General features: G+C 45.6%; 1 protein-coding gene across 1 annotated transcript in view; it reads right to left on the bottom strand.

Moving 5' to 3' along the window:
- Positions 1-944: 944 nt before the first annotated feature.
- Positions 945-14,735, bottom strand: part of TLL1 (tolloid like 1) — a 390,413-nt gene continuing 376,622 nt past the window's right edge. Inside the window, exons 19-21 of the mRNA XM_086962398.1 lie at positions 11,026-11,239; positions 4,103-4,353; positions 945-3,034 (exon numbers count right to left, since the gene is read on the bottom strand). Coding sequence (XP_086818524.1) covers positions 2,903-3,034; positions 4,103-4,353; positions 11,026-11,239 — 597 coding nt within the window. The 3' untranslated portion in view covers positions 945-2,902. The remainder of the gene's footprint in view (positions 3,035-4,102; positions 4,354-11,025; positions 11,240-14,735) is intronic.

Below are 14,735 nucleotides of genomic sequence, written 5' to 3'. Positions count from 1 at the left end.
GCAGGTTAAGGGACCATTCCCTCAAAGCCTTGGTAGCCATGGACCAGCAGTCGGAGCCCGATTTTGAATCAGGGTTGAGCTCCAGGCACCAGAAAAAATTAAGAGGTATCCATCACCAACATAGCTCGATGGCAGGCACTGCATGGTTTGAATCCAAAAGTCTTCTTAGACATATTGGAAAAAATCCATGCGTCAAATTTTGTCGACAAAGCATCGAAAAAAAAGCCTGTCATAAAGTGACAAAGGGTGGCTCTCTTCACGGATCTGGCCTAGCTGGTGCGGAAAGAAAAGAGCTGATGTCAGAGTACCGAGGAGGTGCCTATATAGGTGACGCGGACATCACTTCTGGTGCGGACGCCGCTGACGACGTCACACGGAGCTGACCAACACCACTTACCGGTGCACACGGGTATTGCTCGAGAAAAAGTCTTCAGATCCAACCTGACACCTGGTATATTCTGAGGTAAAGAAACTGCGGCTAGATGTCTCTATCAGATATTTTTGTTATTATTTACAGTTGTCAATGATAAAACTATAATAATAATGAACTCCCAAATACTCCCACTAACGCAAATTCTTATACCACTACTACTAACAGTACTACTAATAATAAGATGAAGTATATGAATAATAGAAATCCAAGAATGTTTCATTTAAATGTTCTGCTTTTCCTTGCACTTTTGTATTTTATTACTTTATTTGACTGAAAGCCCATCTGATTTGCACACTATACAAATATCTTATTTCATTACTAACATTCCACCATTATTAGGCATGAGAATTTTGACTATAACATGAAAATCGAGCCATCTCCTATAAAGGAAATACTTTCCATAATGTGGTTGTGCAAAGAAATAAAGTTGAACTCCTGTGAATCATCTCAAAATAAATAAGCATACATACATTTTGATTATGTGCTCATGAAACACAAAACGAAGCCAGTAGGTTGTTAATGCAGCCGACTGGGGCTATACATCTGTCTATCTTTTATTTTTGTAAAAAAAATATATATAATAGTGCCAGTGAAGGTCCATGGTAACATAACAGATACACTAATGCCAATTTCAGTAGCAACCTACATCTAACCACATGAATACAAGAATGTCTTGCACGTAAAGCCTAAAGTGTCACTTCTTAACTAGTTTCTCAGTGTGACGATGAAAGTCTACCTCCAAATTTTCCATGAAAAGTTGCTACAGTCAGTTAGGTTCTTGCTAGAATTTGGCACATATAGTAACAGCTTAGTTGGTCAACCACACAGCACATGTCATTTTAGAGGAACATTCATTCATACATACATATTGCCTATACATCATGACGACAGCCGTTTGGCCTATAGCACGTAAAATAGCTCATTCAAAGAAAGCAACGTACAGTTTCTCCACGTTACAAGCTGCTACCTATATATACAACAGATGCTCCAGCCACACAGATGGCTTTTGCTCAAAGAGCTTTCCTAGCACATTGAACTGTACACAATGTTAAATTCTTTATCAAATTAGAAGTGTATCTGCAGAAAGATCGTGTAGATCCTGTGCAAGAATTCTAAGGCAATAGTCGTTGTTCAACAGGACTCTGCGCTACCATTGAGGCAGATTCTTAATACTTCTGGTAGTCATTAGCCTTCCGATGCATCCAGGTTTAGCAGGACATTCATTATCTGCTATTTGTTGGCTCAAATTTTTAAATGGAATTGTTTGTTACTTTTTTACAGGGTAGCACCATGAGAATTCTCCTTCAGCTCAACACTTTTTTTCCTTTATTGTCATTTTCCTCTGGTCCATACTCATTCAGAAGTTTTCCCTTCTGCAGAATGTCCAAGTACTGTAAAGACCTTTCTTCAGTGGTGTAGCATGCCATTATTAACGTAGGAACACAACAAAAACACATCTTACACAAAATGTCCCAAAGAAATTAAGGGTAGCAGCGATGACGGTTTTAACACTGAAAACACAGTCAGCAATTGGGTTTCTGGCAATGCGCATGTCCATCTTACGAAGAATTACCAGAGCGGTTTCCTGATCAGCCACAAGTGAGATTTAGAGAGGCAGGTCTGTAAAGCATTAGAAAGTCCCTGAAAGTTTTTGGGGGTTGGAGAAAGCAGCATGTCACGCACAAGTGGCACATCTGACCAGTAAATTGACCTTTCCAATTTTCGTAAAGCATTCAAATTCTCATAAAAAACGACTTACATTTTACCGTGTTTATTTATATTTGGAGTCAGGTGAAATGCTTTCAAACTCAGTTGGTGGCTGTGGTGTAGGAGGAGAGTATAAAGGGCTATCCTGAAGTCACAATATTCCAGTTATCACAAATTATCTGAAGAGACAAACACCAGGTGAGCACAAACAGATCACAAATCTGCTTGATTGTTTTCTTCTTAGGTAGCCCTGTTTACATCCTTAAGTAGCTAGGTGGATAGGTCCGTGCACACCTTATGTCCAAGACATATAGCAGAAACTCGTCTGTGTATGTGGCTGGAACAGAATTTCGAGATTACAACTTGATGAAGAAATGGATTTTCTCTGCCTTGAACATCGTACATCGTCAAAGGGAATAATGGGCAACGGGACATACCCCTGAATAAATTGAACAGATCTGCAGTCTTCCACCACAAATGTGAAGCTGTGAATAAAATCTTGTACTGTCTCCCCCAGCGAGCATGCAATGTTCTTTCACCAGCTTTTTGCAAAACAGTCAGGTAAGGCCAGAGCATGCTCATCTTTCCCTTGCCTCTTTCACGGGGAGAGTCACCGTACTGGGCTGAGCTGAAATGGCCTTGGTCCACTTGGATCCATTCATTTGAACTTACTATCATAAAACCTCTTTCGTTACTAAGAACTTCAGTAAAAATATACTTCCTCCTTCCCTCGCTTGTGTGGTGGAGAGGTTGAAAGTAGTATTATTTGGTGTGGTGGGTGTCCTGCAACTTCAGAGTTTTGTATCGTATATGGAATCCTTTCTTGCTGATGGTGTCGTCGGTGTGAAAATGAAGTAAAACAACATCGCCTGCTGATGAGATTTCCCCTGGTGGCTAAAAAAACAAACAAACAACACTGTTAACAGCAAAAAACTATTCCTTTTTTTGAAAGTCTGAAAAAAAGTCATACTTGATTTTTTGAGAACAGCTTCAGTAGTTATGCTTGTTGCTTATTTCAGAATAACTTGTGCTTACAATTCTTGATTGGCCAATTAATTAAAATCATTACAATAAAACAACACAATTCATAAAACAAGACAATTTCTTACGTTCCTTAAAGATATTAGCTTGTGAATCAGAATTACTTTCCCTAACTCACCCAGTTAGTCAGTCATATATTTCGTACTCTGTGAATTCAATCACAACACCTAATAAATATGCTGTCTCCGGTGTGAATTTCAAAATGCTAAGTCTTAAAATAGTAAATTAACAAGCTCTCTATGCAGTGCTCAATTTGAGCAGGTAGCTGCAAGTGGGTGTCACCTGCACTTATTTGTGGGAACGGGTGCTTATTTTTCCTCAGCATACTTGGAAACAGAGAAAGAAAGAAAAAAACACAAATGGAGAAAGGAGCAGGAAGAGAAAGGACGAAAAACCGTAAGCACTGTTTCTATGACTTCGCCACTGACGGTTTTTGAAACTGTGAGTCAAACCATAAACGGTGCAGCTCACAAAGCGGTAGTAAGGAGAAATCACGCCCATGAACTCCTTATGAAAAAGGCAGCAACATGTCTGACCTACAGGCCAGTAGTAATTGACAAAAAATATAATCAGTAAAAAGCATCCTTCAGTCATAATATTGACCAAGATATGCAAAAAGTAAGTTGTTCGCTTAAAAATGGCGCAAGTGAAGGAGAGGTAAGGTTACGAAAATGTTCTCTGATCATAAACCACAGCAACATCTTATCTAGTTATCAAAATGTTGTGCTGCTTTGGTGCTGGTTTTACTGCACTTTCTAACCTGCTGTCAGGTTTATTGGACCCAGGTAGTGCTCTACTGACACTGGTTTAAGAAACCAACTTTTAAATTGCTAATGTTAATATTATTACACTTTCGTCTGTTGAGTTAGATTTTATGTTTTGCAGCACATTTTCTCTAGTTGATCCTTCCAAACCACTTACCCCTGATCCACAGAATCGACCGAATCTTGTAGCTGATGTATCGTGACCATCAAAAAGTTCGACATAATCATAGCCACAGTCCGCTTCTTCTTCCACCTCGAAAGTTTGGAAACGTAGTTCTATTCGGTAGCCCCGATCAGTCACAAGCAACCATTCGCAGTCAGCCTGGACAGGGTAGTTGTTGTCTCCAAACTGGGCATGGGAATACAGGTCTTTGGCCTTTGTCTCAGCTTTCAGTCTCCCACCACATTCTGCAAAGAAGAACACAATGCACTCAATGTATACATTTCCATAGGTGAACACACAAGATGCTGTTTACGTTATCTCTTCAACATAATATTGGCGGCTTTATAGAAACAGAAGCGTTGCTTAGACTCGATGTCTAAGATACTGCATCAATAACCCCAGCATAAAGGGGCAATATCATAAAAAGGTGCCTTGTCTCGGGTGAGTGCCTGTATTCATGCGTTTGGACTAGAGGTGGGTGAGTAACTGAAAGCTCGAGCCCTTCTTGGAACCTCAAGACCAAAATGAGCTGAACTTTCATGTGGTTTCTGCCTGCCACCCATGCTCCAACCTCTTACTCTAAGAATTTAAAACAAAGTCAGTGGCGGCTCCTCCACTATGGCAGAGGAGAGTCGGCCCACTGCTTTTGAGCAGTGAAGTAAAAGAAATATAAAGTGATAATAACTTTGAACTATTTTCATTTTATGTTTCCTTTGCGGCTGGCGGGGCTGCTGTGCTCTCCAAGCAGGGTAGGAGAGTAGTGGTTTGCCCAATCCTAAGTGTGCAGAAACTGTTTTGCCATGCAGGCTGCATTACAGTCTGCAAGGAGAACAAGCCTAGGCTCCCATTCCCTATTTGAGCGTCCAACCAGGACGCTCAAAACCAATCACAACGCTGGTGAGGAGAGCAGAAGAGATGCGGGCCGGTGCGGAAAGCCGTGTTGCTTTTAATTTAATTTTAATTTTTTACTGTTTCCCCCCGCAAATCCCCTCCCCACGCGCTGGCACCAGCGTTGCCACCCACGAATAATGTCGGCTGCCACTGGACAAAGTAATAACATTTTATGTAAAAAAAGGATAGAGGAAAAGATACTTGTCATGTGGCTGAACTGCACAATGTGAAACCAAAAATCCTGGCCTCAAGCTCAGCTTTCCTGCTTGACCAAATTGTGTGATTTAAGCAAATCTTTTTCTTCATTATCACATATGAGAGCACCTTCAAATATGTGAGATGAGGGAGTGTGTTGTACAAAAACCTTGTGTTTGAGTGAACAGACTAATTTTGCTCCATCTCGAAGAAGAATCTAGGCCCCATATATGGTGCACTTGACAACTGACTTGCCTCTAAATTCACTAATGGCATTGCTGTCAATGTGCGGGGGGCAGAATGTTTTTAAGTTCAAGTTTAAAATCTTTTAAAAAATACCTCTCTATGCAATTATATATATTTTGATTTATTAAGGTCAAACATGCATGTTAAAGAGGTACACTTTTTTTTAATTTTGAAGAGACGTTTTCATATTTTTACATGGTGTTTGCTACATGATCTACATGCCAAACATTTTTGTGGCTGGTCTGATGCATGGGCTCGTAGCACCAAGCCAGCCCTTGGCTCGGCTCTATTTGAAAGTGCATACATTTAACTTGCAAATTCTCTGAGTTTGTGCGTGACTTTCAGACAGCAAATCTCTGAATCAGAGAGAGGCAATCGCTGCTCACTGTTTCTGAGCTATGCTTTTTACAGTTCATGCTTAAACTCAGAGAAATTCTGAGAAAAACTGCATATGCTTTAGACCACGGTTACCCCAGTACGGCCCGCAGGCCGCCAGCGGCACGGCAAGCCTTTCTTGGAGGCACACGGACCTTGCATACATTGTACCTGTATTTTAGTTTTTTTATTTTTGAAGTGTCAGCAGCAGTGCGGACTCCGAGAGATTCTGCTCTATGAGGGCTGGGCTATTCCAGCGATAGTCAAGTGGAGATGCAGGGGCGCTAAGAGGTGAAATACAACAAAGCCTCATTAACAAGTAAATGGTCTTTTAAAGACCTGTGAAGTACTAGGGTGAACTGTGTGTGTGCCCAGGAAGCTGTCTCCGCCCAGGCTGCCACAGGGGAGGGGGGGAGGTTACAGACAGAGGGAGATAGAGGGAAAGAGACAAAGGGAGGGAGACAGAGGGAGGGGGAAAGGGAGGGGGACAGAGGGAGGGAGACCGAGGGAGGGAGACAGAGACAGACAGAGGGAGACAGAGAGAGAGAGGGATACAGAGAGAGAGGGAGACAGAGGGAAGGAGACAGAGGGAAGGAAACAAAGGGAGACAGACAGAGTGAGACAGAGGGAGAGGGAGGGAGACAGAGGGAGGGAGACAGAGGGACGGAGACAGAGGGCAACAGACAGAGAGAGTAGACAGAGGTAGGGAGACAGACAGAGGGAGACAGACAGAGGGAGGAGGGCGACAGAGGGAGGGTGACAGAGGGAGGGTGACAGGGGGAGGGCGAACAAGGGAGGGAGACAGAGGGAGGGAGACAGATAGAGGGAGGGAGACAGAGGGAGGGAGACAGAGGTAGGGAGACAGAGGGAGGGAAACAGAGGGAGGGAGACAGACAGAGGGAGACAGACTAAGGGAGACAGAGGGAGGGAGACCGAGAGGTAGACAGAGAGAGGTAGACAGACAGAGGGAGACAGAGGGAGGGAGACCGAGAGAGAGGGAGACAGACAGAGGGAGACAGACAGAGGGAGACAGATGGAGACAGAGGGATGGAGACAGAGGGATGGAGACAGAGGGAGGGAGACAGAGAGAGAGGGAGACAGAGAGAGAGGGAGACAGAGAGAGGGAGACAGACAGAGGGAGGGAGACCGAGAGAGAGGGAGACAGACAGAGGGAGACAGAGGAATGGAGACAGAGGGAGTGAGACAGAGGGAGGGAGACAGAAAGAGAGGGAGACAGAAAGAGAGGGAGACAGAGAGAGACAGACAGAGGGAGAGAGAGGGAGGGAGACAGAGGGAAGGAGACAGAGGGAGGGAGACAGAGGGAGAAAGAGAGAGGGAGGGAGAGACACAGAAGGAGATAGAGGGAGACGGACAGAGGGAGGAGGGCAACAAAGGGAATGAGACAAAGGAAGCGAGACAGATTGAGGGAGACAGGGAGGTAGACAGACAGAGGGAGACAGACGGCGACAGACAGAGGGAGGGAGACAGACAGAGAGAGGGAGACAGAGAGAGACAGACAGAGGGAGAGAGAGGGAGACAGAGGGAAGGAGACAGAGGGAGGGAGACAGAGGGAGGGAGACAGATAGAGGGAGGGAGACAGAGGGAGGGGGACAGAGGTAGGGAGACAGAGGGAGCGAGACAGAGGGAGGGAGACAGAGAGAGGGAGACAGACAGAGGGAGACAGAGGGAGGGAGACCGAGAGAGAGGGAGACAGACAGAGGGAGACAGATGAAGACAGAGGGATGGAGACAGAGGGAGGGAGACAGAGGGAGGGAGACAGAGAGAGAGAGGGAGACAGAGAGAGACAGACAGAGGGAGAGAGAGGGAGACGGAGGGAAGGAGACAGAGGGAGGGAGACAGAGGGAGGCAGACAGAGGGAGACAGAGAGGGGGAGGGAGAGAGACAGAAGGAGATAGAGGGAGACGGACAGAGGGAGGAGGGCAACAAAGGGAATGAGACAAAGGAAGCGAGACAGATTGAGGGAGACAGGGAGGTAGACAGACAGAGGGAGGGAGACAGACAGAGAGAGGGAGACAGAGAGAGACAGACAGAGGGGGGGTGAGGGAGACAGAGGGAAGGAGACAGAGGGAGGGAGACAGAGGGAGGCAGACAGAGGGAGACAGAGAGAGGGAGGGAGAGAGACAGAAGGAGACAGAGGGAGACAGACAGAGGGAGGAGGGCAACAAAGGGAATGAGACAAAGGAAGCGAGACAGATTGAGGGAGAAAGGGAGGTAGACAGACAGAGGGAGACCGACGGCGACAGACAAAGGGAGGGAGACAGACAGAGAGAGGGAGACAGAGAGAGTGAGTGAGACAGAGGGAAACAGAGGGAGACAGAGAGAGAGAGAGAGAAAGACAGAGGGAGGAGGGCAACAGAGGGAGGGCGACAGAAGGAAGGAGACAGATAGAGGGAGAAAGAGGGAGGGAGACAGAGAGAGACAGAGGGAGACAGACAGAGGGAGGAGGGCAACAGAGGGAGGGCGACAGAAGGAAGGAGACAGATAGAGGGAGAACGAGGGAGGGAGACAGAAGTAGGGAGACAGACAGAGGGAGACAGACAGAGGGAGGGAGACAGACAGAGGGAGGGGGACAGAGGGAGGGAGACAGATGGAGGGAGACAGACAGAGGGAGGGAGACAGAGGGAAACAGAGGAAGACAGAGAGAGGGGGGGAGAGAGAGAGAGAGAGAGGGAGAAGGAGGGAGACAGCGAGAGGGGAGGGAGACAGAGAGAGAGATAGAGCGAGGGAGGGAGACAGAGAGAGAGAGAGAGAGAGAGAGAGAGAGAGAGAGAGAGAGAGAGAGAGAAAGATGTGTGTATGCCGGGTCTGGTGGCTCAGTGAACGAGGGCGCCCGCTGCAGGGGCCTGTGTTCAACTTTTTTTTTCTCTAGCCCCAGCCCCTCCCCACCAACCCCGCCCCCACCGGTGAGGCCCTCTGCCACAAACCACACTGTAAATTTGGCCCCCGAAAGTTTGTGAGTACCCATGCTTTAGACAGTGCAAACGCACTGAGCAGGTGCCCAGCTTTGCTCTGAGCATGAGCATCTGTTAATGATACAGCCCTAGGAAAGTGCAAGGGATGAGGGAAATTACATATGCACGTGAAATTTCTCCCATTCCTTGCTTAGCACAGCACTGAACGATAAGTACAATTGTGTATTTTTTTTTCACGATGGCAGTGTGCATATATATGACATGAAACTGCCATACATGTGGGTGGGCTACAGATGCTGCTGGGTGACACTGAGAGGGAGGCACAAATGATGCACAGAGAAGTGTTGTTTGAGTGTTCTCTAGTGTTTTTTAGAGCGTGAGCATATGTTGGTTAGAGTGTAAATGAGAGAAGCTTTGAGTTTTGATAGGTGAAGGTTAGAATGTGAATTCTGCAGCACACTTTTGCCTTTAAGATTGTTCCAGCGCAGGAAGCCCTCCTTCCTGCACAAGCACCATCCTGCCTGTAATGCAGGCACCCGTGCTGAGTGCACAGTGCAAGGAAAAGATGGGAATGCGCCACATCTTCCTCTCCCTGCCACTCATTGTAGGGCAGCAAGTTGGCTTGCAGCGTTGCGTTGCGTGACATGATGGCAAATCTGTGGCAGAACCTTTAAGGAGAGCTGTGCTACACACCTGACATAACGCAGTTAGGGCCAGATGTATCAAGGCTTTTGCGACTCGCAAAGGAAATCGCAAACAGCCTTTTAGCATGTTTTGGAATGTATGAAAAAATCGCAATTTAAGGAATCGCAAAAAAAATTGTGATTCCTTATTTTGCCATAGCAATTAAGGAATCGCAATTTTTGCAATTCCTTAAATGCTATGTATGTAGCAATTTCAATTTGCGAATTTTGGTTACGAAATCGCAAATTACCACAAACTTGTTGTTGATGGTAATTTGCGAATTCATTAAAAAAAGCAAAAATTGTCATTTTTTAAGGTGGCATGTGACGCACACACATGCTCATAGAGCATGTATGTGCGCCATATGCACACACATGTACATTTCAGGGGTGCAGCAGGGTGTCTTTGAGACACCCCTGCACCCTTGAAATAATTCTCAAATTGCGATTAGCAAATTGCGAATTCGCAATTTGAGAATTACTTCACAATCATACCTATGGGCCTCCTAGCCAATAGGAATGCATTGGAAATGATTCCTTATTTGCGAATTCACAAAATGCGAATTCGCAAATAAAGAATATTAAGGAATCGCTAAAAAATAGCGATTTTGTACATACATTCCATGTTGCGAATTCTAAATAGCGATTCGCAAAAAAATCGATATTTAGAATTCGCAAATTGGAATCTTGATACATCTGCCCCATAGACTCTAGCTGGATACTTTCCAGGCAACAGTCTGCAACTCTGCTAGTCATAAACCTTATTTTTCCCTCAGACAAACTTGCATCTCATGAGCCCACAAGGGTACATTCAATGAAAGCTCCCTCCATGCTCACCTGCAGGCTATAAGCGTTCTCCTATCATTCAAGAGGGGTTTAAAAAATCCACCACTGATGAATGATCCCCTGTTTGAATGAATACCTCTCACTGCGCGCTCTTTCCGGTTGCCTCCTCTTAGTACCCACCACCCCTCACCCTGTGGGACTCGTCATTACATTTATATTATGAAGGTTTGTAACTTTATCACTGTGTTCTGTGCATTTCCAAACACTTATCTAGCCTGCAGCTGTCTCTCTATCTGTCCTCACATATCAACAAATCTGTTCAGTTACAGAAACTTTTCAATGCAATAATCGTGAATCGGAAACTGCAATGAGTTATTGTGTGCCCCAAGCCCCCAGCCCCCCCCCCCCCCCCCCCCGCCTCCCCCCCCATCTTTACAACGCTAGCGTGTGTCTACCATCCACTGAAATCCCCGTGGACGCGGGCAACGCACTGCTTGCTGCTCGGTACGCCGAGGCGAATACTTGACATCAGGGTCTTCTTAAGAAAACATCCCCAAAACAAAATGTGTCAGCTAAATCTGATTTAAGAAAACAGAACAAAAAAAACGTAATCTAAAGAAAATAAATGGAAAGGAAAACATGTCTGAGACTTTCCTGCAGCCACGGGTTCAATTTTCTTGCATTGTTTTGCGGTGTTTACAGTGAAAGGTGCTTTATCTGCCAGGCCCGCGTGTTGGAAGAGAAGGAAAGCCCCGCTCCAACAACTTATCAGCCGGTGTGAACGTGGGCCGGAGGGGAGGAGGCTGACCTGTAGAGTGGGTGGCTTGAAAGCCCTTCCTTTGCACCGAGGCGTCAGAAATGAAGCGCATGAACATTTTGTTGGCGCTCGTCACCAGCGGGTCCGGGATCTTGTTGCCGCAGAGACGCCCAAGGATCGGCGACTTCTCGGTTTCCCCGTCAAACACCTCCAGGTGGTCGTAAGCACACTCCTGGTGCTGCTCGATCTCGAACTCATTAAAGACCTAAAGCGGGACAAAGACATAAATAAGCACGTGCTACCAGGTCAGTGCAGACCATCTGCGTACCACACAAGGCATCGGCAGCTAATATTTCTCATTTAAAAGCATTTATATATGAAATGTGCAAGGAACGTCTTATCTTATACCAAAACCAGGCAAAAATGTACAAATGAGGAGACTGCTGTCGTGCCCGTTTCATATGATTACATTTGGAGACCATTTACAATCAAAGACAACACACGTGAAATGACACAAACACGCATCACTGCGCCCAGGGATTGTATCTACAAATGGATAACTTTTACTAATGTTTTTTAAAAGCGTAAAATAGCTACCAGGGGGCTCCTTTTACATGCAACACATTTTCCTTCATTGCGCTGGGCGTACCTTTTAAAAGATGCACCCAGCGCAATGAAGGATAATGCACCGTAATATAATGATAGCGCTATCGGTATTACAAAAGGGGCTGCACAAGCGTCTGCGGCCCCTTCTGTAATACGAAAGTGCCACGTGGGAGCGCAAAGCAGGAGCAAACGCCCTTTGTGCCCTGGGGCACTTAGCATAATACGACCTCTAAAGTGCAAGAAGCATGATATCTACATGTGTTTAGTTTATAAATGGCCTTGTAGGGAGCTTGGTTCTTATTGCAGTACCTCTCCTCTCTCTGTTTTTGCCTGGTATTTGATGCAACTTTGACTGAAGTGTTCTGGGTTCCTGCTAACCAGGTCCCAGTATCAGTGTTCCTTCCCTAAAAATGTTCAATTGTTTTCTAAAATTGTCAAAAACTTTAGCACCCTCTGTAAGTCCCTAGTAAATAGTACCCCTGCACTAAAGAGGGGCCTGAGGGCAGCAGCACAAACGGTGCCACCTGGGTACAGACAAATGTGGAAACACAACATGTCACACATCCCTGCGTGCCATGTCCCTTAACACGGCATGTGATATTTGTAAGTCATCCCTACAGCAGGCCTGACAGTCAGGGTGCTGAATATTACATGTCAGGGCATTTCTGCATGATCAGATATGCCCCTGTGCAGGTCAGTCCTATTACTACCAGTGCTAATGGACAGGGAAGCCATTTTTAAAACTTGTTCTGGACACTGGTGAAAACAAGTTCCCCAGCTGCATAATGGGTTCACTAAAAAAAGGGATGTTTGGTATCAAACATCTCGTATTAATAAAACCACACCGATTCCAGTGATGGATTTACTCATACATGCTCCCAGAGAGCACCCCTAACCTACCAGCCTCAGGTGTACTACCAGAATAGTTTCTGCCAGCCTGCCATCCAAGATACTGTTCTGACCTCCTAGGGTGAGTGCCAGTGCTCTCAAGAGGCCCAGAACAAAAGCCTGTCCAGGAACAGATTGTAACAACCCCTCCCACAGAATGACCTGCTGATTAGCTTCCCAGGTTAGCAAGTTTCAAAGAGCTGCTGCCTTTGGAATGAGAGGCGGGCTCCCCTCATAGGAGAGGAAGCCGCCCCCTTTGTCCATGACCCCCTTGGAACCTGGACAAGTGGGAAAAATAGCTAGTCAGGTAGGCGTGCCACCTCCAGGCTAGTACCACCCCTAAGGTGAGCCACACTGAGTTGGACATGATTTTTAAGAAGTAAGCATCTTTGGGAGGCATACTTAGGAATTCTGGAACAGAGTTATGCCCACTTCCCATAGGAAGTGGTCATATAGAAGGCATGGGCCAGTAGCCCATTAGCTACTACACTACACTACCCTAACACCCCTAAATTCAGTATTTAGAGGGATCCCTGGCACCAGAGAAGCAGATTATGATGACCTAGGAAGAAAGAGGAACAAGAGAGTCACAAAAGCAGAGAGGAGAGAAGATGCAGCTGACCTGGTACTAGACACGCCAGCCTGTCTGCATCCCTCATTGAAAACTGCACCAAAGTCGGCTCATCAGGCAGCTGTTGAATCCAGAAACTTGGGAGGACTGCCTGCCTTTGATAAAGAACGAAGACCTTCAATGGGACAGGGAAACTGTTCCCTGTATCTGGCAGCAACTCCAAAAGAAAGGACTCTGAGGCCTCCGGAACCTCCAAAACACCACACCTGAAGCTACCACTGCACCCGTTGCTCCAAGCCCGAGTTGAAGTGGGCCAACAGTGTCATCAAGGTCCCTTAGCCCTCCAGAGTCCGAATCCACTGTGGTGTCAACACTTGTGGACCTTTCGACATCACCTGCAACCTCTGCACGCAGGCCTCTACCGCAAGTGCTCTGGCAAGAAAAAAACAGACGCCGAAAGACACCTCTGCACTTGTTGTCCCTGGGCCGTGGAGAAGAGGACCAAAGATGTTCCTACGTTCCTTAGTATCATGAGGCTGCCACCCTCCTCTGTTGGTTCAGACCGACTGACCTCCTAGCCAGAGCCTACAGCCTCTTTTCGCAGACACCTTTCTCTGTTGAATAACATTGGGATGCTGATGCTGTTTTGCACCCTGCACCCAGCCGCACCCATGTCGCTGGTGGTTGAATGTTGTTGCTGCCTTGGACTTTGTCCATCACTCACCTTAACTCCTGGAGATTGGTCCTTTAAGTCGCTTTACTATACCTATTTGCAGAACTTGTTTTTTCTTCCATAGGATAACATTGCAAAACTCAAAAATTGCGCTGTGTCCAATTTTTGAACTGAAAATAATTCACATTTAAAAACATACTTACCTGAAAAAAAATTCTCTGATGCCTAAACATATATAAAAATACTTCCTATTTTTATAAGTTGGTGTGGATCTATTTCTTGAGTTGTGTATGTCATTTATTGATCATGGTGTGTATTTGCAGATGTATTGAACTCCTCTCGGTTAAGCATAAGGCTGCTCGACCACACTGCCCCTAACAGAGCTCCTTGAGATTGCTAAAGCAAGCACCTGTCCACTTATAAGGGAACCCCTGGACTCTTACACAGTAAATCAGATTATTGATATATCAAATAAAGAGCCATCTTCCTAAAGACCTGTATAATGACAGTTGTTTGATTTTAACGTTTAAATGCCATAATGTCACACTGAATGTAACTTCTTAGGCAAATGCAAATTCAGTAGTAACACACACTACTACTTCAGGGGTTACTTTACCGAAGGACAGATCCACTCTTTATAAAACGCTAGAGGATCACAGCTTTTGGTGGACGCTACTGTGCAGCACAGAGAGACGAAAGTTAATAAAAGCAGACTGGAAAGGGTGAGAAAAATGCTGACATCCTCGAAGCCCAGAACGTGAAATAAACTAAACAGCTCACGATGATGTCAGACTGAGTTCGTGGGAATAAAAACTCGAGCTGGGCCAAACGTATACAAATATGAATTCTGGCATGTGAGGGTTAGGAAGGTGGTGAGAAATGGCGTGACGGCACTGAGAAATAATTCATCCATTCATGGCCTCTTCTGCTGAGAAAGTGTCAGGGTTTAGGAGGCAACGTCAGATAGGGTATACCAGATTAAAGCTGTTAATTTGTTATTGCTAATTAGGACTAAAAATAGAA

This window comes from Lissotriton vulgaris, chromosome 3_1 (genome assembly GCF_964263255.1).
Source record: "Lissotriton vulgaris chromosome 3_1, aLisVul1.2, whole genome shotgun sequence".
NCBI lineage: Eukaryota > Metazoa > Chordata > Amphibia > Caudata > Salamandridae > Lissotriton > Lissotriton vulgaris.
Note: the sequence above shows the minus strand (reverse complement) of the source record. Positions and strands in the feature narration are given on the sequence as shown.